This window comes from Pelobates fuscus, chromosome 3 (genome assembly GCF_036172605.1).
Source record: "Pelobates fuscus isolate aPelFus1 chromosome 3, aPelFus1.pri, whole genome shotgun sequence".
Taxonomy (NCBI): Eukaryota; Metazoa; Chordata; class Amphibia; order Anura; family Pelobatidae; genus Pelobates; species Pelobates fuscus.
The window spans coordinates 336950282-336976898 of record NC_086319.1 but is presented as its reverse complement, the minus strand read 5'-3'; the positions used below and the strand labels follow the sequence as shown (position 1 = coordinate 336976898).

The window sequence follows — 26617 nt, the reverse complement described above, 5'->3', positions numbered from 1 at the left end:
TCTGGCAACTCATTAGTAGAAAAGTAAATACTAATAATATAAAAATTAAAGCATAGAGAAGAATAAATGTTGAAGAAAGAACTTCTGTGAAATCAGTTTGAAGTTTTAATGGCTAATGTGTGTATTTTGATACTACTCAACATAGGTCAAATAAGATTTTGAGCAACAAGATGAGAAGAAACATTGCATTGTTTAAGATTACCAGGTGTGCTATGTTACAAATCTTCCTTCCCTGTGTAAACACAATATCCATAAGAGTTGGATGGCTACTTTATATGGTTACCTACAGGTAGAAGGCAGCATAGTCAACTTATTGAGCACTGTTTTGGGTACAAATTGCAAAGAAGGACATCAAACATGAAGATATGTAGCAAGATTGAACGAGTGAAGGTTTTGCCTGGGAAACTTTTGCCTGGGAAAGAAAATCACATACTTTGCCTACTAAGCAATTTACATCTGGAAATCAAAAGTGTTAACAGAGGTAAAGTAGATGGAGACAGAAATGACTTCCGAAGAAGATTGTTTACATAGAAATTGTGAACAGAGTAAAATAAAGATTAAAGTTTTTCTATCCTCATTTTCTTGACAGATGTATGAGCGGATTTAGGAGGAGGATCACCACCACCTGTTAGTGGGATTTGCACGTATTGGACATTACCATATCACAATATAGAGACCTCATCACTAAGGGTTAGCGACATCTGCAAGATTAAGATACTGTTCCTGTGAAGTCAAAAATAGCAGATTGACCCGCGCCCTCGCATTTATTTGTCGGAAGAAACAATGAATGAAAGACAAGATTGCACAGCTGGGACCTACTCCAAACACAACTCATAGGGAATGCACTGTATTCCTGAATGCAGAAAAGACTCAAGACGTTGAATATTGAATCAAGTTCTGGGTTCCCAGAAACCAAAACCTAATGCATATTGAAAATATACATAAAACATTGAACAGTGCAGGCATACAGGTGTTTCTTTTTCTTGAATGAAAATAACTAAATGAATCAACTTAATATTATATACAACTCTGATGGTATATGCACAGCACTCCAATGGAATGAAATTGGGTGGGTCAGATTTTGCTGAAGAGTTTGAGTCTCTGCTGACTCTGAATAAAGTGATAAATATTCAAAGATATCTACCTTTATCTAAATAAACTTTTGCACAATTTTGAAAGCATTATCTCATCAAAATGGGGCATCCTAATGATTAATTGTTGTATAAAACAATAAGTTGTAACTTAAGTATTTTGACTAATTGGAGTTGGACTGATTTTTCAGTACGCGAGCACTGGGTTTATAATACAGCCTAACACATTTTTTTTTTTACTCTCAAATCTATATTGAGTTGGGACTAGTTTTCAAATAACATTTAAAGGGTTATTCCAGGTGCCATGATGTGAAGGAGTCAGAATGAAGCGCCTCACTGGACCATCTGGGAGCATTGAAGTCCAGCAGGGACCAAGCTAAGGAAGTACACCATTGCTAAACAGTTTCCCCATTACCGGGAATTGGCCTAGGGTACTCCAGACATCACAACCACTACAGCAGGCTGTAGTGGTTATGATGCATAGAGTAATCCTTTATTTGTAATAAAACACACATCCTGAAGGGAATAATATAACTTTGTAACACAAATGAGTGAGCTCATGTTTTAATCTTTAATCTAATCTAAATTAAAAAAAAAATTATACATCAAAAATACAGTTGCGGAATTACAGAATTATGAACACTATCCCACTAACTACTTTTCCCAAACCCTACCCAAAAATAAATACTTAGCAATTCAAAATATTGCCCCATTCGTATTTTCAAGAGAATGAATTACTGAGGACCTGTAGTCATGTTACAAAAGGACAGATATCAGATGTTTAATGGCTTTGTTGCCAACAACAGAAAAATACTACTTTTTAAGTTTTAGTTTTAAAACAACGGAGAGAAAAAAAACTTGTCAGATCTTTATAAAATATTTTTCTTATATTTCTAAAATAGTCAACCGAGGTTTTGTTCTCTCAGAAGAGCGCCTTCATTAGCATGAAATAATTTCATTTAAAACTATGGTCATATGATAAAAAGGAAAATCAATAAACCAAAGTTTTTTTCTAAATCTAAATGAACAGGTGTTAGGCTAAGAAACATTTTTCGTTGCATACCGCGGCACATTTTATTTTTGACAGATCTATAAAAATGCAGTTAGATTGCTGCAAGAGTTTTCTCTTGATTGGCATGTTTTCTTCAAGACAAAAATTATTCTTTAACTTCTAACATTAGCATTACATTTAAGCTTTCTTAAAATATACTTTTTTTGCTGGTGATGGAAGTTTAGATTTTTATTCAAGAAGCTACAAATAATGTGAAGTCACAAAACATTCTTAAGGAGGCAGTCTAAGTATAAAACCTATGGTTAATTGTAGTGGTTATGGTGCTACATGTATTTTTGCGTCATCACTCATTTTAATGCAACCACATAGAATCCCTTTCTTCAGCTTTATAATGTGAAAATTAAACTTCTGTAATATCAAGAGCAATGCAGTCCAACCCGAATATCAGTGAGGGGGGGGGGGGGGGGGCACCAAACGTCGACAGACTATCATTGCCTTGAAGGACGGGTGGAAACATGACAACATGACAACCCCGCCACACCCACCCAGACTTAATTTAAAACAAATAATGACTATAGATCAGGAAAGTGAGGCATGACGGTCAGCCTATAGATCATGGGAGTGAGGCACGGGGGGGCAGCCTATAGATCAAGGAAGTGAGGCATGGGGGCAGCTAATTTATCTGGGAAGTGAGGCATGGGGGCAGCCTATAGATCAAGGAAGTGAGGCATGGGGGCAGCCTATAGATCAGGGAAGTAAGGCATGAGGGGCAGCCTATAGATCAGGGAAGTGAGGCATGGGGGGCAGCCTACAGATCATGGAAGTGAGGTAGGGGGAAGGGAGAGGGGAGAGACAGCCTATAGATCAGGTAAGTGAGGGATGAGGGGGAGAGAGACAGCCTATAGATCAAGTAAGTGAGAGATGGGGGTTGCAGCATACAGATCAGGTAAGTGAGAGATGGAGGGATCCACCTAAAGATCAGGTAAGTTAGAGATGGGGGGAATCCACCTACAGATCAGGTAAGTGAGGGATGGGGGGAGGCAGCCTATAGATCAGGTAAGTGAGGGATGGGGAGATAGCCTACAGGAAGGGTCAGCAAGGAGCACAAAAGGTAAAGTAGGAGTAGGAGTACAAAGTAACAGAAACGAGCAGGAAGGGGCAGCAAAAAATCAGGAAGGGGCAGCAAGGAGGACGAAGGGTCAACAAGGAGAAGGAAGAGTCAGCAAGGAGCAGGAAGGGTCAGCAAGAAGCAGGAAGGGTCAGCTAGAATCAGCAAGGAGCTGGAAGGTTAAGCAGCACAAAGGTAAAGTAGAAGGAGCAGAAAGGGTCAGCAATGAGCTGGAAAGGGCAGCAAGGAGCAGGAAGGGACAGACGGAGAACAAAGGTAAAGTAGGAGAAGGAACAGAAATGAGCAGGAAGGGTCTGCAACGAACAGGAAGGGTCTGCAACGAGCAGGAAGGGGCTGCAAGGAGCAGGAAGGGTCTGCACGGAGAAGGAAGGGTCTGCAAAGAGCAGAAAGGGACAGAAGGAGCACAAAGGTAAAGGAGCAGAAACATAGAAACATAGGAACATAGAAACATAGAATGTGACGGCAGATAAGAACCATTCGGCCCATCTAGTCTGCCCAATTTGTTTTAAATACTTTCATTAGTCCCTGGTCTTATGTTATAGTTAGGATAGCCTCATGCATATCCCACTCATGCTTAAACTCCTTTACTGTGTTAACCTCTACCACTTCAGCTGGAAGCCTATTCCATGCATCCACTACCCTCTCAGTAAAGTAGTACTTCCGGATATTATTTTTAAACCTTTGCCCCTCTAATTTAAGACTATGTCCTCTTGTTGTGGTAGTTTTTCTTCTTTTAAATATAGTCTCCTCATTTACTGTGTTGATTTCCTTTATGTATTTAAATGTTTCTATCATATCCCCACTGTCTCGTCTTTCCTTCAAGCTTTACTTCCTTTAACCTTTGCTGGTAAGTTTTATCCTTCAATCCATGAACCAGTTTAGTAGCCCTTCTCTGAACTCTCTATGAAGTATCAATATCCTTCTGAAGATACGGTCTCCAGTACTGAGTAAAATACTCCAAGTGAGGTCTCACCAGTGTTCTGTACAATGGCATGAGCACTTCCCTCTTTCTACTGCTAATATCTCTCCCTATACAACCAAGCATTTTTCTAGCATTTCCTGCTGCTCTATTACATTGTCTGGCTACCTTTAAGTCATCAGAAATAATTACCCCTAAATCCCTTTCCTCAGATGTTGAGGTTAGGACTCTATCAAATTTTCTGTACTCTGCCCTTAAGTTTTTACATCCAATTATCTTGCACTTATCCACATTAAATTTCAGTTGCCACAACTCTGACCATTTGTCTAGTTTACCTAAATCATTTGCCAAAAAGAATCAGAAGGAGCACAAATGTAAAGCAGGAGAAGGAGCAGAAAGGGTCTGCAAGGAGAAGAAAGGGTCTGCAAGGAGCGGAAGGGTGCAAAATAAGCAGAAAGTAGCAGAAAGGTAAAGGAGCAGAAGGAGCCAAGGAAGAGAGGATACAGTGTCAGAAGAAAAAGAAGACTGTGTCAAATGAAGGAGAAGAAAAGGAGATTGGAGCAGGAAGGACAAATTACGTAAACCCTCCACTTTATTCTGGACACCACATCATAAGGCTTTGGTACCTGGGCCTGGCAGGGAAACTTTGGACCTTCTCAACTCCCCAGGTAAAAAAAAATATCAGTGTTAATGTGTTCACTTTTATTTAGTGAGTGTCAAGAAGCACAGAGTATCGCTGGGTAGGGGTGTCACTGATTGGCTAGAGCGGTCAGCTAGCACTCTAAGCCAAAAAGTAGCCTGCCTGCACCCATGCCATTTCAGAAGCCAAATACCACTGAGTGACCTGGAGATCTGGAGCTGGAGGAAGCCTTTGGAGTTAAACCATTTGAGAGTGGTTTAACCCCTTAAAGGAAAGAGAGCACCCAGGGGCTTGACATCATAGCATTTACATTTAGATGACATTGTTATTTTTCAGCTTCCCGGTTTCAAAAATTGAGGTATGCATTAGACTCGATGGCGCATTAGATTTGAGTAAATATATATTTTTTTATAGTCAAATAGTTACCAGCTCTCAAGTTTACCATCCCGATAAAAGTTGTAAATTGGAACTGGAGTGTCGACTGATTTTTTTTTTTTGTAATGGAATAAAGGAAGATTTAAAAATTAAGCCCTATTGTAGAGAGCACTTTTTGTAAACTGAAAACAAAGGACACACTCTTCAAACTCGGGGTCTGAAGTGTCCCTTTAACCCCTTAACACCGCAGCCAAATGTACAAGTTGTGAACGAAACAAAATGTAAACAAAACCTGGCATTTGCGCTATATGTCTGTCCAACCGTAATTCACCTCTTTCATATTAAATGCACCCCCCCTTATTATATATCATTTTATTCAGGGGAAACAGGGCTTTCATTTAATATCAAATATTTCGCTATGAAACATAATTTAATATGAAAACAATGGGAGAAAATAAGATTTTTTTTATTTTTTTAGTTCTACATGACATTTTAACTGTCAATGTCATAATACTGTTTGCTTTTACTGCAATAAAATACACATATTTGTATTCAGCAAAGTCTCACGTGTAAAACAGTACCCCCTATGTACAGGTTTTATGGTGTTTTGGGAAGTTACAGGGTCAAATATAGCGTGTTACATTTGAAATTGATTGGTTACGTTGCCTTTGAGACTGTATAGTAGCCCAGGAAATAAATTTACACCCATAATGGCATACCATTTGCAATAGTAGACGACCCAAGGTATTGCAAATAAGGGATGTCCAGTCTTTTTAGTAGCCATTTGGTCACAAACACTGGCCAAAGTTAGCGTTAGTATTTGTTTGTGTGTGAAAAATGCAAAAAACGCCAATTTTGGCCAGTGTTTGTGACTAAGTGGCTACTAAAAAAGACTGGACATACCCCATTTGCAATACCTTGGGTTGTCTACTATTGCAAATAGTATGCCATCATAGGGGTAATTTTCATTCTTGGGCTACCATAGGGTCATAAAGGCAACGTAAGCAATCTGGCGAATTTTAATGTGAAAAAAATGAAACACAAGCCTTATATTTGACGCTGTAATTTTTGAAAACACCATAAAACCTGTACATGAGGGGTACTGTTGTACTCGGGAGACTTCGCTGAACACAAATATTTGTGTTTCAAAACAGTAAAAAGTATTGCAGCAATAATATCGTCCGGGTAAGTGCTGTTTGTGCGTGAAAAATGCAAAAAACTTCACTTTTACTGGTGATATCATCGTTGTAATACATTTTACTGTTTTGAAACACTAATATTTGTGTTCAGCGAAGTCTCCCGAGTAAAACAGTACCCCCCATGTACAGGTTTTATGGTGTCTTGGAAAGTTATAGGGTTAAATATAGTGCTAGCAAATTAAATTCCCTATACTTTCGGCATGGGTTGTCAGGCAGGTCCCGCTAATTGTAATTAATTAGGATACCTAATTATGTAAAATTATTACATAAATATATGTGTAGAATTAATATATGTGTATATATACATATATGTATATATACGTATATATATATATATTTTTAATATTTTTATTTATATATAGGTATATATATAGTGATATATATGTATATATTTATGTATATAGATATATATATTATTTCGTTCTACGTGTATTTTGATTTAAATATATATATATATTAATATCACAATACAGTTAGAACGAAATAAAACACATCTATATATTTTTTAATATTTTATTTTTTATTTATTTATTTTATTTTATTTTTTTTACGTATTTACATATTTATTTTTTTTTATATTATTTATAAATATATATATAACAATAATTATATATATATTTAATCAGTATCAGTCTACGTGTAATTTGATATTAATATATATATAATTATATATATATATTAATATTAAAATACACCTAGACGGTGTATGTGTGTCTGTGTATATGTGTATATATATACTTAGATCATATATATATATGATATATATATATGATCTAAGTATATATATTTATTTTTTTACACTTATTTAACTTATTTGATTTTATTTTCAGCCAGCAGGGGGACCAACTGTCATTACAGTTAGTCCCCCTGCTGGCATTGCTGCAGCCAGCTATCCCGGCCATGTGATTGTGAGGTCCTCGCAAGGACCTCACTCTCACATGACCGGGAGGGACCGGAGGAGGAAGATCTGCCGCGGGGGGGCTCCCTGGGAGTCCCCCCAACCGCGATCGCCGGCGTGGGACCTCCGGCGACCGGGTAAGTTACTAAAAACCGGAGGGCGTACTATTACGTCCTGCGGCCTTTAGAGCCGCTTTTAAAGGGACGAAATAGTACGCCCTCCGGTCTTAAGGGGTTAATGGGGAAACCTTTCCCATCCTATAACAAGGAAAACTTACTTAACATTCATCATATGTTGTTTTTCTATTTAAATGCCCATGTGGTCGAGTATATACTGGGGAAACAATTAAAAAAAACTGAAACAGTGGTTCAGCAAGCATAAGTCAGATATGAGGATTAAAAAACAAAAGCAGATCTTATACCAGCAAGCTTTGTAGACAACGACCATAATATTTCTCTATTGCACTTTCAAATTATTGTTAAAAGACTGAGAAGGGGTCGGGACAGATTTAAATTACTAGGGAGAAAAAAACATGTTATGGATGCACCCTATAGTGTTTTTGGCCTAGACTTTTTTGCCAAGATGACGTAACAGATGTAAAGATGTTATCTGCTTTGTTTAACACAACTGTTATTTATTTTTGTTTCATAGATCTGTGCTGGTACTACCCCGGGAATAATTATCTCATATGCTGTGCAGTTATGATTCTCTGTCTGACAACATTCACCCATATACTTAAGTCGGAAAAACTCTAAATTCACCTGTATACACGAACACCGAAAAATTAACAATTACACTCTAAAATCATTATTATCTCATCTAAAAATGACACTGAATGTCACCAAATTGTATAATAAGCTGTTCACGGACAACCGGTAAATCAACGCAAAAAAAAAACGTTTGACCAAAATTCTATTTAAAACAATTAGTTTACTCATCTGCGATACATAAATGTTCTGTGAAATGTTAATTTTCCACAAATTAAATTAAGTTTATTATTAACTTGTCTCTATTTTAAACCACATGTAGATATATATTATCTATATTTTCTAGTGTAAAAACCACCATGAAAGGCAATCAATTATTTATTGTATATAATCTACTGCACTGTCTTTCCCAGACTGGCTTGCTATATTATAAAACTCAGAATCATACTGTGGGCATGAGAATTACATCATTTTTTGCAACATAATAAAAGCAAACACTCACCCTCCCGATGTCTGGATTTCATAAAGTTTGGATGCATCCAAAGAACTTCCACCAACTATTCGTGCCTTTTAAGAAGAAAGAGGAAGAAAGAAAATCTCTTCTAGTAAATCTCTAACTTTATGTCATAAAAAAATAAAAATAAAATAAATAACTGACATAGAACACCTAACATGACAAATGTTAAGCAGGATCAGCTCCGGGCAAAAACGTTCATATCTATCAATTTCTGGAACATATTCGGGTGAGCAATGAGCTTTTACTGGGCAAGGTTGCAATAACCAATGATACATTGACAGCACAAACACATAAGACAGATACACAGAGTACATAAGAAGCCTATGTATTTTTTTTCCAGGATCTTACTTATTTGCAGTAATCATTGCAACAATATATGTGTTGAAACTGAACAGAAAATCATATTGGTCGACTATATGAAAAAAGGTGATCCAGAATGTTAGGAGTAACCTGTTTAACAATACAACACATTTGGTGTTCTTTAAGACAACACAGAATGGGAAACCATGGGGACATGCATTATTCCACAGGTAAAATGAAGGAACCAAACAAGTGATATCGTCACAGACAAAATTTACAAGACACAATCCCTTTAAAAAAAGTAAGTGATGTAAAACCTTTTCATCCATAGCTTTGCTATCTGAAAGAGAATCAGGAAGAAGGGGTAATAGATGTTAGATACAGTGTTGTCCAAATAATTTTTGGCTATATGTCAAACTATTGTTTTTAAGGAACCATGCTGAGTTGTTTTGATAAATAGACAAAATTAGTAAGAGTTGCAGAGCAAGACCAATTTGTTAAATGCAATGTGATATTATACAACAAGGAATACATCGTAATGGTTTTCAGACCGATGATCATCTCTGATTTAGTGCCCAGTGGAATTGTCTTCTGCTGTGCAATAATATCCATAGCAACAAAAATGTCAATATTCTTTCAGTTATATACTTATTGAACACATGATTAGGCTAGTTTTGCTTTTTGATTTTCTTTTTGTTTTAAGTGAAAAAAAAAAAACTAAATTAAAAATTAACCAAAGATACATTAAAATTTTTCCCAATTGTCACCTTGACAGAATCTGCTTTGTTGAGGAACAGAATTTTAAATTGCTACACACGCACATAGCATTTTATAAAATCACTGAGAAAAATTAAAATGAGTCAAATTCAAAATTATGAAAAGATTTGTTTTATCGCTCTCGTTTAACTATAAATTAAGCTACCTCTGTAAACCAAACAAATAATTGAAAAATAAGTTTCGACTTAAAATAAACATAGACCTTGTGCTGTTGGACAATTGAGAATTCTTTACACATGGGTAGAAAATATTTCTTGTGCACTTTATGAAGAAGGTTGACCATTTTATTACTAGATCACAAAACATTCCTGAGTCTTTTCAGATCCACACATTTGACGACAACGCTGATACTTAAATGATACTTTTGTATTTCGAAGTCAAGTCTAGACATGGTAAAATTCAATGGAAAATATGTGAAGAACCACAGTATGGTTGTACGTGATTTGTACACATCAGCTTATATGCAGATGAAAGCTGCATTTTGTGTTATGACGGGGATACAGCAAAAACTAGGATTGTTTCGGTACAGCTACCCTCAATACAAAGGACACTCTATTTGGCATCACAGATGACCCAATGATGGTGACCTTAAATGCATTATACTTTACTGTTACATTATCATTCGTCCACATGAGAACTGCAGATCTCTGTTAATGATGATAGATGGGGCAGGACTGGAGTGTTTATCACCTGATCCAAAAATACTGTATTAGTTACGAGAGCTGTGAACCTTTATATACTAATCCTTCAACCAACCTCAACAATAACCATAGACCAGAAAATGGTCATAGACCAGCTGTATAATAAAAAAATACTATTTTATAGTAAAGACCACTCACCAATTATTTCAGTTCAACTATTTCAGTTCAGTTCAACAGAGTAACGCGAAATGAGTAAGAGTTGACAAACTTTGAATTCTTCTTCTCATCACGGTATGATTTATTTAGAAAGCAGATAAATTCCATTTATACACTTTGTAGTAGCTGAGATGATAAAGTTATAGAAGTCCAGCTAACTTGGAGTATAAATCCTGTTTTTTTTTTTTTTTACCAGAATATAATAGTAAAACATAATGGTGTAAAACAAAGCAAAACATCTGGAATGTAGTCTGAATGTGCAAAATTTCTGTACATAAAGAGATTAAACACACACAGTAGCTGCCAGAGATGGTACTGAACCTCCGACAGCATCATTAGCCAGCCCCAAATTAGATTTTCTGATTAGCTAATGTGAATTATTTGTATATTTGGCATCTGTCACCAGCACACCTTAGCATAAACCTACCATACAATGTGAGCTCTCCCCTCATCCTGTTTTCCAGGTTGTCTGTCCCCTTGAAGTGATGGAGAGTGACATCAAAAGAGAAAGATTAGACTGAGAGATAATTTACCCTTGGTATTGGTTAAAAAAAAGAGACTATAATTTTTCCTTTTTTTTATTGGGGGGAAGTGTGAGGGAGGCCAGATATAATTTCCCACCTCATGAGTCTTGCTTTCTAAGGAGTGGGCCTACATTCAGAGTAGAATTTGACAGGTATATAACGTGTTTGATACAAGTTACATTTTGTTGCAGGTACATATTCTAACTGAATCTTGGGAGATTCTTCATGGGTAATTTCAAAAAGGAACAGCAAGTAATTACAAAATTACATTTGCATTATTTTGATGCAAAGAGCAACTTCAGTGTAAGAAATTGACTCTTTAGACACACACACACACACATACACGCATACATACACACATACAGACACATACATATATAGAGAGACACACACAGACACACACACATACATACACACATATACAAACAGACAGGCACACATACATACAGAGACATACATACAGACCGACACACAGACACACACACACAGACACACACACACAAGGCACACATACATACAAACAGACAGACACACATACATAAAGACACACACACAGACAGGCACATACAGACACACACAGACACACACATACAGACAGACCCAAACACACACACACACACACAAGAGATACATATAAAGACACATACATACAAACAGGCACACATACATACAGACATACACACATACAAACAAATACACACATATACAAAATGTTTACGTCACCCTCCTTTGTCCTACCTTTCCCTGGTGTCTAGTGGTGGCTCAGGTTGATGGGAGTCAGAGTTCCCACTCTGACTCCCTCCTCTGCTTCCTTCCGCGCGGGCTTTGTGTATGCTGGGAGGAGTGACCAGGGCAGTCACTTCCTCCCAGCGTGTGATGTCACCCTGAAAATCCATACCCATCGGGTGGCTCTACAAAAATGGGCCACCCGATGGACCCCTTGAACAGCGTCCCCGGTGGTTTGCCACGCTGTCCGGGGTCGCAAAACAAGACGGCGGGCAGATGCAACTCCTGCAACCCCTATATGTATGCCACTGAGCTCAGCTATACATGTGTTACATGTATATATGATGACACCCTTAGGCAGAGACATACCTTGGTTATCTGGCTCCTGGGGCGGAAATATAAATTGTCACTTCCCCACCTGTAGAATTTTGATCCAGACACATGCTCACATTAATATAAACTGTATATGTATATGAATAAATGTGGCTTAATCTGAACACAAATCATATTTAAATGTTAATTTCTCATACATTTCATTTAAAGCACTGTATATGCATGTGATTATGTGTGTATGAATGCATGTGTGAATATGCATTTGTTTGTGTATATGAATTTTAGTATGTATATATGAATGTAATGCATATGAATTATTGTACACATATATATATATACACATACACACATTCCTATACACATACTAAAATTCATATACACAAACACATTCATACACACAAACACACACTCACATGCATATTCACACACATTTGATGTTTATTTAGGCTTTTATCCCTGGTGTCGTGTGGTTTGCTGCTGGGATTGGTCTGTGCTCTGATTGAAAAGCTCCCTGCAGCTCTATTCTAAACCTGGGACTGGAGTGATGTTACATTCTGGCTCTCCAAGTTAGTACAGGGAAGAAAATGAGCTGTTCATTCAGAGCACACACTGATCTCACCAACACCCGGCTACCCACAATGTCTGCACAAGGTCTGAATGTGAAGTGCAGGCTCTGCTGCTTGCAAGCAGGTGCCTTCTCTGACGACAAGGGGTCCTCTGTTCAGCCTCTTGCCATCCTGGGCACAGCGCCTTCCCTCCCAGACCCTTGGAAAGTATGCTACGTCCCAGGGGACCCACACAGAATGCGGGATCCACATTTACATGTTGGCATTCAGCTGCATGAGTATAATGATTAATCGATTATACTAAATCACAGCAATATTAAATCATTTTAATTGTGCCGCAGGTGGCATAGTAACAATATATATGGTATTTTGTGGGCATTAAATAATTCTGTTAATGCTTTTAATAAAGACAATTCTTATTTACGCAGATATCAACCAGGAATGTGTATAGAGTAAAAAGAGCCCCCCAAAAATCATTAAAGTGTCTGCTTTTATTTGCAATTCACACATAACTAGCAATCAATCAGTGGAAGGGTAACACATTATAGAAGAAAAAAAAAAGCAAAGTAGGATTCTGAATATGTTCATGCATAACCATATCTACATTTGTAGAGAATATTCTGTGTGCTACATTAATATATCAGGCAGCCTGCTGAGCGTGGTGCATGGTGCATTTTTGAAAGTATTTTCATCAGTCGACTTAAGATGGATACATATATTTATTGGATAGTGTTAACCAGTTAATACATTTGTAAAACCAAATAAGCTCAGCACATTTGTAAACCTGACGAAATACATTTAAGTGCCAATGGCACATTGGTAATCTGTAAAATCTGCCTTATTAAACAGCCAAATGTAATAGAAAAAAATGTTTTGTAAAATTATGTGGCTTAATCTGCACACAAATCATATCTAAATGTTAATGTCTCATGCATTTCACTTAAAGAGCCGACAGATCATTCAAATATTTGGCAATTTGATTATAAACCAAACCTCCTTTGACAGATGAACTAATAATGGATTTTTTTTATTTTTTTGTATCCAATCAAATAATTTCAGTAGATTTGCAAGCTAACAGTTTGTACATCATTTCTGGTTATGAATAATAAATAAAAAGTCAGCAAGCCAACATATCTCTCAAGTCTTACAAACCATAGATGCAACTTGAAGCCATGATGTGAAGACAAAGCATACAGATTATGTCACTGCAATAAACATGATTAACCAACTCTGTATTGCTGGATAAGATTCCAAACCCAAATATTACACTTAAAGTTCTTAAAAGTAATGATCTTTACCAGAAAAAAAAGAAACTGCTTACTTGACATCAGCACAAACACACACTAAAAAATAAACCTAAGGGTTCAAATGTGTCATGGGTTTTTATTGATTAATGTTAAAATGATATTCCAAGCACCACAGTCACTATAGCTTATTGCCATATTTATGAGTGCACCCTCTCTGCCTTTTGTATGGCAATCATTGTGAAAAGTGAAGAAAAAAAACACAAAAAAATGAGGATTCTTCAGCACCTCAATACCCACCCCCCACTCTGCATTGAGGCGCTGAATGTCCCCACAGAGATGTATTGCATTCACAATAGCCTTCCAATGCTTTCATATGGGAAAGCATTGGATTGGCTGAGATCATCAGGTTTGATGATCTCAGCATGGAGGCGGACAAAAACGGGTAAACTCATCTTTTTAGTGCATTTGGAATGGGATCAGGGACATAAACTGCCATAACAGGACTATAGTGCCAAGAATGCATGTTTGTTCCTTTAAGATATCACAAAAGAAATGTCAACCTTTCTTAAAGGACCACTATAGGGACCCAGACCACTTCAGCTTAATTAAGTGGTCTGGGTGCCAGGTCCATCTAGGTTTACCCCTTTTTGCTGTAAACATAGCAGTTTCAGAGAAACTGCTATGTTTACATTGGGGTTAATCCAGCCTCTAGTGGCTGTCTCATTGACAGCCGCTAGCGGCACTTCCGCGCTTCTCACTGTGACTTTCACAGTGAGAAGACGCCAGTGTACATAGGAAAGCATTGAGAATGCGTTCCTATGGACTGGCTGAATGCGTGCGCGGCTCTTGCCGCACATGCGCATTCAGCCGATGGCGGTGAAAAGGAGGAGGAGCGTTCCCCGCGCCGAGGGAGCCCGGTGGGGGAAAACGGGTAAGATTTAAACCCTTCCACCCGGTAATATTTAACCCCTTAGAGCCCAGCGGGAGGGGGGCCCAAAGGGTGGGTATGTTTTCCTGGCACTGTAGTGGTCCTTTAATAGATATGTAAAATATTTGTAAGGGGGATTAGTTTAATGGATGTTAACCCTATCAGCACCACATGACTAACACCGGTGTGGTTGAATTATGCTTACCCATAACCCATAAAAATTATTTGTTTTTGTTTTTTTGATGCTGCCCAAGATTAAATTTATATTCTGTATATTCTATATTGTGGATTGTAAGGCACATATTATAGGAAATAATTGCATGGTTAACATCACCATAAAGAAATGAGAGAGAAAGAGAAAAAACAAGAGAGAAAAAGAGATAGAGATAGAGAGAAATATTGAGTTTATATGAATTATTTTATTAATTGTAAATTAAATATGTTTTCATTGATTTGTGCAAAAGCAACAAAATAAACTATGAATGGTTAAAGATCACATTCTATGGATCTTCAACATATGTTGGGATTTCTCATTATTTATGTATCTCCCTGTTTCTGCTATTTTAAAAACGTTTTCCAAGGTACTAGGATGTGGTGATCTTTTCTACCGGCAGATATTAATAAATGTATGACTCTTGCATCCTTGCATTGTTTATCTCATTTACCTATAAGAAATATTGTTGATTAGAGATATTTTTCAACAACCTGTAAATAATTTAGCAGGTGTTGGAAGAAGATAGAAACAAAGTATTTTAGGAGTGAATAGAAGGAAAATTAAAATTAAATATGTGAAACAAAACTGTTGTGTATTGTCTTGAGATAATGAACTGTTTACCTTATACCAGTGCTGTCCAAAAGGTTGATCCCCTTTAAAGGAAATCTGAATTCCTGACACTCAGGTCTAAATAGTTGCTTATGCCCCTGACCCCTCTTAACTCCAGTTAAAAGGGTGATTTATTCACCTTTTTCCAGAGCCATGTGGGTCCGGTCGCAGCAAGCTCCAATCACACTCAGCCTCCTTGGCTGAGATCATCAAACTTGATCACCTCAGCCAATCCATTGGCTTTGATTTCCTATAGGAGAGAATTGCAAGGCTATCACGCATGCACGGCAAAACACTGCACTACACCAATCACCATCTCCTCATAGAGATGCATTGACTCTGCACCTGCAGAGTGTGGCAATGCACACATTGTGCAGCGCTGACACATGAGGGACTTCTATTAGCTGTCAGATTGACTACCACTAGAGGTGTCCCTAGGCACTAATGTAAGCACTGCATTTTCTCTGGAAGAGCAGTGTTTACATTGGAAACAGGGACATACTATACTCACTATTCTGGTGACTGTAGTGTCCCTTTAAAAGAAAGTTTAGGTCACCATTATAGCTTCATAGGAATAAAGTTGTTATGGTGCAAGGAGGTCCCAGATGCCAGCTTACCTGAAGGATTTAAACAGTTTGAGAAATAGATACATTCTTTTTCACTCTAGTTTGTTAATGGGAGGCTTCTGGTAGGTTAATGCTTTTCACCCATAAGCATACCCTGGTCCAAGGCCTCCTGATTAAAACCTTCAACTGGATAGGAAATGAAGTGGCAGAGCAATTAGGCACCAGGTTAAAGACTTCAAGGTTAAACTGGGCATTAATGCACTCAGGTAAGTTGTCACTCAGGACCTCCTTGCACCATAACAACTTATTCTGATTCAAGAGATCATAAGAGTTGACATCTACTGCAGGTAAAGATCTACTGTTTGGTTACCCAAGCATTATACATATGGAAGACCCCTTTCAGTGAGCGCTCATTTACACAATCATGAACACAAACATATATAAAAACACAAAAAAATGTATTGGATTTCGAGAGGCACTATTAGAGTGATATGTGTCTTATGTATATGAATATATTACATAAAGTAACTCATCTTTATCTTTAACTCATCAAAATGGCAGCTAGTTTCAATTAACAATCTAACTATTCAGCACAAACACTCTTACTACCCATATAAACTGTAAATCAACCATCCACCACAACACTTGGTATACAACAAAAAAACAAATAATACAGGAAAGGCAAGTACAATAAGATTGAGACATGTAATTGTTTTAATTCTGATATTGGATATTAGACATGTGCATTCATTTTCGTACGAACATTCTGTTTTTTTCATCTTCATTTACTGAAACATAAATAAAAGTCCTACATACGAAAAAGAAACAAAACGAAAGGGCAAATGCTGAATGCATTGCCTTTTCGTTTCAGTTCTTTAGTATACTGGACACACTGCGCATGCGCAAAAAAAAAAAAAAGCAAGGAGGGAACCGGCAGTACTACCAGCTCCCTTCTTGTAATAAATGACCATTTAAACCCCCATTCTGCATTAACCTATGGGGGTCACTCCCGGGATTTAACCTCCCTTTTATTAAAATGGGGGACATAGTGACCCCAATAGGTTAATGCAGGGGGGGTTGAATAGTTAATGTTACAAGGAGGGAGCTGGTAGCACTGACCAAATGGCCGAAAACAAATTATTTTTTAACAAATTTCATTCAAAAACGAATGGTTTGCAGACAAAATTCAGGATTGACGAATTACATTTTTATTTAGCACGAAATCTTTCGTACCAAAATGAAAATTTCACTGGTGACATGTCTGTTGGATATCCAAAAATAGGCTGCAGTCTGTGGAGACTGTAGGCATCATGGTTGCACTAGTTTTAACTTTTGGCCACCATTGACCTAACTTTTATGGTATGGTATTTTTCCATCAGTTTAACACAAAGGTTTAAGCATATTAAACCCCCACCCTACAATGGACATGACGACCTGTAATTTTTCAACAGCTGGGATTCTATCTTTAGAACACTCTTAATCACAAAAGATTACGCCAAAATTTTCAGCAAAAAAATGAATATTAGATACACATGTTCCCTTTCCAAGGCGATCCCACATAAGTATCCAAATCATGTCTAAATGCCAAGCATTAAGGAAATATGTAAAATAAAGCATTGACAGGGACATTTTACAGATTATATTATTTAATCTAATTGCTCAAGACTTAAATCTGGCACTTTTTGCCTTCATCAAAGCAGGGACATGTGTTTGCTCACAGTAGCACATTGGAATTTTTAACTGAAAAAAAAACTAACATTTTGAATACAGAGACAATCATTCCCATGCATTAGAATTAACATTTGTTGTATAGATGCAGATTTTCCCTTGAAACAATTATTTTCCACTATCCTTATCAGAACGTTCAGACAGTGTGCAATTAAGAACCTTTGACAGCAGAATTGCAAATAGAGCGCATTGAATCATATATCCAAAGCACCAAACATAACAACTGAAATGCCAAAATAAATAAAAACCCAATCTGAATCCAACCTCGGAAACTATAATGCATTTATAGCTCGGGGCTAGAATACCGCATGCAGTCGTACCCTCAGTTTAAACATCTATAGTGTGATAGCTGTCACTGCTGAGTCAAAGGCAAATTCTACATTTCACACAAATAAAAAAAATGTAACAGCATTATAGAGGGATTGTTTGGTTGAATGCAGATTTGTGCATCACTGTCAGTGTGAGGAAGTAGGTCACGTACATTGCTACTTGAATGGCTGCTTTTATGAAAATGCTTGGAAATACAGTTAATAGACGTGTCCTACGTTCATAAGGCGTTGAAATCTTAAATCAGGAAGAGACTGCATGTCATTACCATAAGCTGCTGCAGGCGTGTTGCACTTACAGCTGTAATTAACATGGATTTTGAAAATAAACAAGTCAGCACTATTTGTGCATACCCAGTTTTGTCCTCCGGAAAAGACATATGACCTAGATCTTTATCCATTTATGATATGATTCAATTAATTTACAAATATTACAAGACTGAGTCAGGAGTAATTGGCAGACACTGGTATAAAAAGGTATTGATCCTCTTACGGACAACATGCTTGTTATTGAAAGTGAAAATTACAAGATTCGCTTTCGCATTAAGATTAGCGAGCAACAATCAATCAACATTCTCTCTTCAGCTGAAAATGCTTTTCTGGTTTAAAAAAATGCTGACCTTGGTGATAATCATTTCTATATTATCTAATAGGATACAAATACTGTTAAACCATTTAGAAACGATGGTGTTCGAAACACTGTGTATTGTTCTTCTATATTGTTTTTGGAACTGAAAACGGACTAACATAATAATGGGAGCCATTTATCATGAGACAGGGAGTAGAAGGGATGTTAAATTAACATCAGTGGACCAGTGGTACTAATGTGTGCGGGTGAGTATCTCTATCCCTGGAAAAACTTTTTGTACACTCCAGCTCCGAATGCGAATGGTTAAAATTAATATTATGTTGGCCTCTCTGTCGTTCTTTTGTCTTTGCCTTTCTTTCGGTTTTTCAGCCTGTCTGCCTTTCTTTCTTATTCTCTTAAATGTAGAAAGGTGCAGAGAACACAGCTCAAGTGTGTTTCCCTTTGGAGCTATTCCACTTTTTCATACGGCTGCCAACTCTAATATAATCTATCATAGCAAAAAGCTTGTTTTAGCACCATTTTCTCCATGGGAGAAAGGTTTAACTCCACAACGGGGTCTCACATACTTGAATAATTGAAACATATTTATTTAGATAATTACAGTTATATTATATCATTTATGAAAATGCATAATAGTTTATTTATGTATTATTTTGCGCTGCCAGTGGACAAATACTATGAATTTCTAAAGATTTATCTTAAATAAGCAGGTCAACTAATTTGACAGTCTTCTTTCTATCATATTTGTTCGGTTGAAATTCAATATTTAAATAATATAATTTAATGTAGTGGTTAGAATACTATCAGGGTTATGTATCAAAATTGTCATGTTCTGAAAAGCGGTCTAAAGCAGACATGTGCTATGTGCAAAAAAGTTTTTTTTTCAGTAGAACAACTTAATCAGAAAATAAAAAAATAAAATATGTGTATATTTTGCAATTCACTGTTCACCTTTCCATACTTGCACTTTTAAGAACATATAATAAATAATAATAACAAAGTATTTAACCAGGAAATGTTTAGCTATGAAACATAATTTAATATGAATAAAATATAAAAACAATTAAGAAATTAAGACATTTTGTTATTTTCTTTAGTTCTGCATGACATTTTAACTATGAATGTCATCATACTGTTTACTTTTACTGCAATAAAATACACATATTTGTATTCAGCGATGTCTCACGTGTAAAACAGTACCCCCTATGTACAGGTTTTATGGTGTTTTGGAAAGTTCCAGGGTCAAATATAGAATGCACATTGAAATTCGCCAGGTTGGTTACGTTGCCTTTGAGACCGTATGGTAGCCCAGGAACGAGAATTACCCCCATGATGGCATACCATTTGCAATAGTAGACAACCCAAGGTATTGCAGTCTTTTTTTAATAGCCACTTAGTCACAAACACTGGCCAAAGTTAGCGTTAATTTTTTTTTGTGTGAAAAATGCAAAACACTAATTTGAATTCCAATTTTGGCCAGTGTTTGTGACTAAGTGGCTACTAAAAAAGACTGGACATACCACATTTGCAATACCTTGGGTTGTCTACTTTTGCAAATGGTTGCCTTCATGGGGGTAATTTTCATTCCTGGGCTACCATACGGTCTCAACGGCAACATAACCATTCTGGAGAATTTCAATGTGAAAAAACTGAAACACAAGCCTTATATTTGACTCAGTAACTCCCCATTTACAGGTGTTATGGTGCCTTGGAAAGTTACAGGGTTAAATATATTGCTAGCAAATTAAATTCTCTGGACTTTCTGCCTGGGTTATCAGACAGGTCCCGCAAATTGTAATTAATAAAATGACTTAATTATGTAAAAATATTACATAAATATATACGTAGAATTAATATATATATATATATATATATATATATATATATATATATATATATATATAATTTTTTCCAATTATTTTTATTTAATAATAGGTATATAAATATATATATAGTGATATATACATATGTATTTATGTATATAGATATATAAATATATTATTTCATTCTAAGTGTATTCTGATATAGATATATAAATATATTCATATCAAAATACAGTTAGAACGAAATGACACATACAATTTTTTAATCATGTATTTTTCATATTTAAAGTATTTATATATTTATTTTATATATATATATAGATAAAATTATATATATATATTTAATAAATATAATTCTACGTGTCTTTTGAGATATATATATGTATATATATTAATATTAAAATACACTTAGACAGTGTATGTGTATGTATGTGTAAGTGTATATACACATGTATATATATGATCTAAGTATATATTATTTTATTTTAAACAATTTTAAACCTTTATTTAACTTTTTACAGGCAGCAGGGGGACTACCTGTCATTCCATGCACTCCTCCTGCCGGCACTGCTATGGACGGCTATTCCGCCCATGTGATGGTGAGGTCCTTGCAAGGACCTCGCGATCACATGGCCCATGAGGGCCCGATCAGCAGCAGGGGGACTCCCTGAGATGCCAGGTAAGTCCCCCCATCGCCTGTCGGCGTTTACAGCCGGTTCCCCAAGAACGGCATAGCACGCCCGCTGTCCATAAGAGGTTAAGAGACATGCATGAAAGGACAAAATAGTGGGACAACAAAAAAGTAGACATCTTATTGTAATACCTAGCACAAGCTTATTCTTCAACAACAATTCTTTGTCATATCAGTCTTTAAGAACTCTTTCAGAGTGTGTCCTTAGTAAAGTACACCCCCACTTGAACTTTAAGAAGACCTTTTAATTTCATATTTTAAATATTTTGTTCCACTGTTTGTTTTTATTGGACTTCCGTCTATGCAGAGTTTATGTAGATTGCTTTACGGATTAAGATATTTATTTTCTTCAAATTCCTTATTATGTACAGTACATTTGGAAAAGGGAAGAGGGGGTGCCCTTGTTTACTTAAGATTAGTTGAAACTATTCAGCTCAAAATATTCAAATTATAAGAATATTTATGAGTCTTGATATTTAACTCTCTGCAACTTAATATTTAAAATAAATAAACCATTAGAGAATGTAATGCATTTTTTTTTTACACAAAACAATACAAATTGATTGTTTTATTTATTTACTTTACAGATGAATACGAATATAGTAATTAGCACACTTTATTAAGTTAGTAGACATATCTATTTGAATGTGCACCAGGTAAATCCAAACAAGAATGCACTGTAGTTATTTGATGCCGAAAAGATCAAAAAAGGTTTAGTCATAGAAACATAGAGCCGGTAGTCGGCGAAACGCGCGTCGGGAATTTAGAGCAGTGGGTGGCAGAGCTATATGGGGACGATGCTGCAGCTTTACTCTCTCCTAGATTAGCCACCTTGCTATTGTTTTTATCCACCGTATCTAGAACAGATATGTAGCTAGCAGTTAACTAGCTTTGGCTATACTTCTAGCATTAGGGGAAGGGGAGTCAACGCTATTCTGACACTGGGTGATGGGAATTAGAGATATACTTATTTACTTATTTTTCTAATTTGGTTACTTGGACTTTAGACTACCTTATTATGACTACCCCCATGCCATAGATACTATAACTACTTCAGCAAGTACCCTTTAGCGCTGATCCCTTCTCCAATTCCACTGACCATGTGCACTCAGTACTTTTAGTTAAGTTTTACTAAAAGTTATGTTTCATTTACAAGGGTTGCCCTCACTAAAGGTTTAGATTTGGAATACTCTATACCTATGTTTCTATGACTAAACCTTTTTTGTTCTTTTCTGCATCAATGTTTCATATGGGGGTTAACCCCCCCCCCCCCCCCCCCCCCCCCACACACCACTAATTAGTGGCAACCTGACACACTCTCCCTACCTTTTTCTCTATCTAAGCACTATAGTTATTACTTAAAGAGAAGAGGCAGAATAATTCCCACATTCTTTTAATACAAGTGAATCACATTGTTTAATGATTTAGATTGAACACGGGCTTACGTACGATAGTAAAAGGGGAATTTCTACTGGTTAATTATTATCATTAGATAACTGCAATAATGAATGGTAAATGTCGCAAAAGGACTAATTAAACAAGTCTGAAAATGCTTTCAATTAAAACTTTGCACCAAATACGGCTCTTAAAATATTAATGCAAGTTAAATACTTCAAATAAGTTAGAACGAAATTCCTTGTTTGATAAATGTGCATAATATGTGGATATTAAAGGATCACTATAGGCACCCAGACCACTTCAGCTCAATGAAGTGGTCTGGGTGCCAGGTCCATCTAGGATTAACCCTGCCTGCCTTAAACATGCAGAGAAACTGCTATGTTTACTTTAGGGTTAAGCCAGCCTCTTGTGGCTCTCTCATTGACAGCCGCTAGAGGCGCTTCCGCGCTTCTCACTGTGATTTTCACAGTGAGAAGACGCCAGCGTCCATAGGAAAGCATTGAGAATGCTTTCCTATGGACTGGCTGAATGCGCACGCGGCTCTTGCCGTGCATGCGCATTCAGCCGATGACGTCAGAAGAGGGAGGAGAGTCCCCAGCACCGAGGGAGCCCGGCGCCGGAGAAAGGTGAGTGTTTAACCCCCTTCTTCCCCCTTCAGCCCAGCGGGAGTGGGGGCACCCTCAGGGCACTATCGTGCCAGGAAAACTAGTTTGTTTTCCTGGCCCTAAAGTGGTCCTTTAAATGTGTAATGTTAAATGCATAGTTCATTCAGACCTCAGTTTATTTATCTTCTCCCCGTACACTGCCCCTATGTCTAGCCTAACCACCTTTCAGGACATCAACACCATTTCTATGCAAATATCTTCAGCTTCTCTTAGTGACCTGGCCACTCTCTTGGCATTACAACTATCCTATTTAAAATCTGCTAATGGATGTCTTTTTTCAACAACAACAGGTTTTCAGTTTTCAGAAATATGTTGTGCTCTTATTTAGTAATTAATTGTGTTCTAATTCCAGCAAACACAAGTCACCAAACAATTCAGCAAAAGGATAAGGGAAGTGGAGTTTTGCCCATATGACTCTCAGTGGTTTGTGCATGGTCATCCCCTTTCTGGTCACTCTGAGTTACATTTACACTAACCCTTACTCTAAGATAAATGTACGATTTAATGGTAATATGTGGGTACATTTTTGTTATAACTGTAAATGGTTCATTAGGAACGAGGTAACACTAGAGATTGTTTCACAAGCCAATTAGATCCCCCCCCTTACATTTTGCAGCCCACTTGTCAAATTGCAACTAGTTACGATTTTGAGCTGCCTCACTAATTTGCAGTCTGATAGTGAAAAGACCGTTGTGGCAGTTCTAGAATTTGGAATTACAGCAGAAATATTCCTATAACTCTATCATTGCAAGGAGTGATTAATCAAGATCTGCTGTTGGTGATACCGGCAGTTGTATATCCATTCTTATAAATGAGAGGTATATAGCCAGTAACAGGTTTTGATGAATCTCTCTCACAGCAGCTATAAAGGCAAATCAGTCTTTATTCAATGAACTGCCAGAAATGTTTGTGTCAGTCTATTTCTTTCTATTTGAGGCCATAAAAGCCACTGCTCTGCAAATGATTGTGGTTTTAATGAAAGCAATGTTTGGATAGAGTCCTAAAAATTCAGAGTGAAAAAAAAAAAAGAAATTTTTCTACAATAATACCGTTAACGCCAAAATGAAATATCAGCTACACTTCATACACCTAGGAGTGGCATATTCCAAGAATCTTTCTTCATTAAAATCAATATCGTCTTTGCTCTTCTTTGTCAGGTTTTCAGTTTCAGAAATATTCTGTGTTCTAATTAATGTGGCATGCAGATAATGTATTATTTTAATTATTATTATAATTGTTCTTGTCATATCATGCATTGATTTATCTCAAGCAAGCTACAGTATGTGAACAATACAGTACTGATTGTAGACATTTCAAATGCAACCATGAGTTGAAGCCAAATATTAAGCAAGTGAAATGTGACAAAGAAAATATGGAAGCTGTATGGGTAGATATCCGCTTGGGGTAAAAGAAGGGAATTCAGTTATTGGTTGGGATATGTTATAAATCACTTAATGCTGATATTGATGAGGAAGAACAACTGTTAGATATGTAAATAGAAGCATAAATTGAATGCTATGTGCTTATAGTCAGAGTCTGAATGAGTTTGGACCCTCCCAACTATCTCGGGTTCATAGGACCCATTCTGATTTTTAGGTGCCTGACCAGCTGCCTTGCACTTCAAAAGAGGAACTCACACTATGCAAAATGAAGTCAGGGCATTAAGCCCATGTCCAAAGTAAGAGTGCTGCACATGCGCTGCCATGAGTTTTGGGAAATCCGACCTTCTTTCCAGGTGGGAACGTCCATTTGGAATGTGTCCAGTAGCTCAAGTGGCTTTGTTCCTATGTCCATAAGCCCACCCATCTCTAGTCCTAATTTAATAGTATAATGTTATGAGACATGAAATCTGCTAGTTACTCTCAGCAGAGGCATGTTACACTTTATACAGAGGGTTAAAATGTATGGTCGATTTTTTCAAATGTATGTTCCTAGAGCTTATAGATCCAGAGAACAAAATAGAAAAAATAGAGGCTGCACAAATAGTTGCTGTGTGCACCTAACACAGTGCTACTACCATTTATTAGAAGAACAAACGACAAACGTTTCAGGGTTATCCCTTTGTCAAGGCATCATGTCCCCCCTCTTCCAACACACTCATCCATTTAAATACAGAATAGAAAATGAACAAGTCCAAAGTCATCCCCTCTCTGCCCAAAGTGAAAAAGTGGAGTGCATAAAACATTTCACCCCCAACATAGATCCTCGTCTCATGTGTGGGAGAAAGCTAAACCCGCTATAACACTACTATGTCTGCTCTTGGGTTATTGCTATTGGGAAAGCTGATTGGGATTATTATATCATCACTCACACTAGGGGGAAAATAATATCTCTGGTGGCGAAACCCCTCTTTCTCTCGGGGTGTTCGCCACACAAATATAGTGATATCCCTGGAGCATACGGAGATCTTGACCACACAGTGGAACCAGTGAACAGATATGTACAACACAGTAAAGAACATCGCACGGCAATATAATGTCATCAAGTTATCCAGGACACATAGTAAACCATGAAACAGAGGGTCCAGTACTTTATTCATTTCCCAACAATCTATATTCTGCTTCACTGTCAAATATATTTTATTCTGAAATTGTTCTCTGCAATTCTAGCTGCTTTGCAGCTTCCATCATTAATTATCATTATAATTATATACCCTTACTGCTATGCCTGGAAATATGCTGGAGAGAATGACAAAGAGTTTCTGTGTCCCAAGCCCCTCAATTAGCATTTAAGTAATGGGAGGGGGCAGAATTAAAGGAGCACTGTAGTGCCAGGAAAACAAACTTGTTTTTCTGGCACTATAGGGTCATTAGGTCCCCCCCATCCTCAGAGCCCCCCTCCCTCTGGGCTGAAGGGGTCAAAACCCCTTCAGCCGCTTACCTTTCTCCAGCACAGGGCACCATCTGCCGACGTCAGATCCGAATGCGCATGCCTTTTCACAGTGAGAGTTGCGGAAATGCCTCTCGCTGCTGTCAGTGAGACAGCCACTAGAGGCTGGATTAACCCTCAGTGAAACATAGCAGTTTCAATTTGCAGGGTTAAAACTAGAGGGACCTGGCACCCAGACCACTTAATTGAGTCTGGGTGCCTAAAGTGGTCCTTTAAATTTTAGGTTCTGCCTGGGAATTTGACTCTGTATTGAGATTCAGGTACCCAAAGATTGACAGTGTTAAAAAAAATCAATAAATAAAAATGAAAAATTATATATCTATAGCACAGTGGTAATGTCACTGCCTTAGAACCAGGTTCAAATGCCGGTCTGA

At 37.1% G+C, this 26617-nt stretch overlaps 1 protein-coding gene across 1 annotated transcript in view; it reads right to left on the bottom strand.

The window, feature by feature from the left end:
* The window catches only part of UNC13C (unc-13 homolog C), a 507695-nt gene that overhangs the window by 437213 nt on the left and 43865 nt on the right, over nucleotides 1-26617 (bottom strand). Inside the window, exons 4-5 of the mRNA XM_063449078.1 lie at nucleotides 9105-9127; nucleotides 8473-8537 (exon numbers count right to left, since the gene is read on the bottom strand). Coding sequence (XP_063305148.1) covers nucleotides 8473-8537; nucleotides 9105-9127 — 88 coding nt within the window. The remainder of the gene's footprint in view (nucleotides 1-8472; nucleotides 8538-9104; nucleotides 9128-26617) is intronic.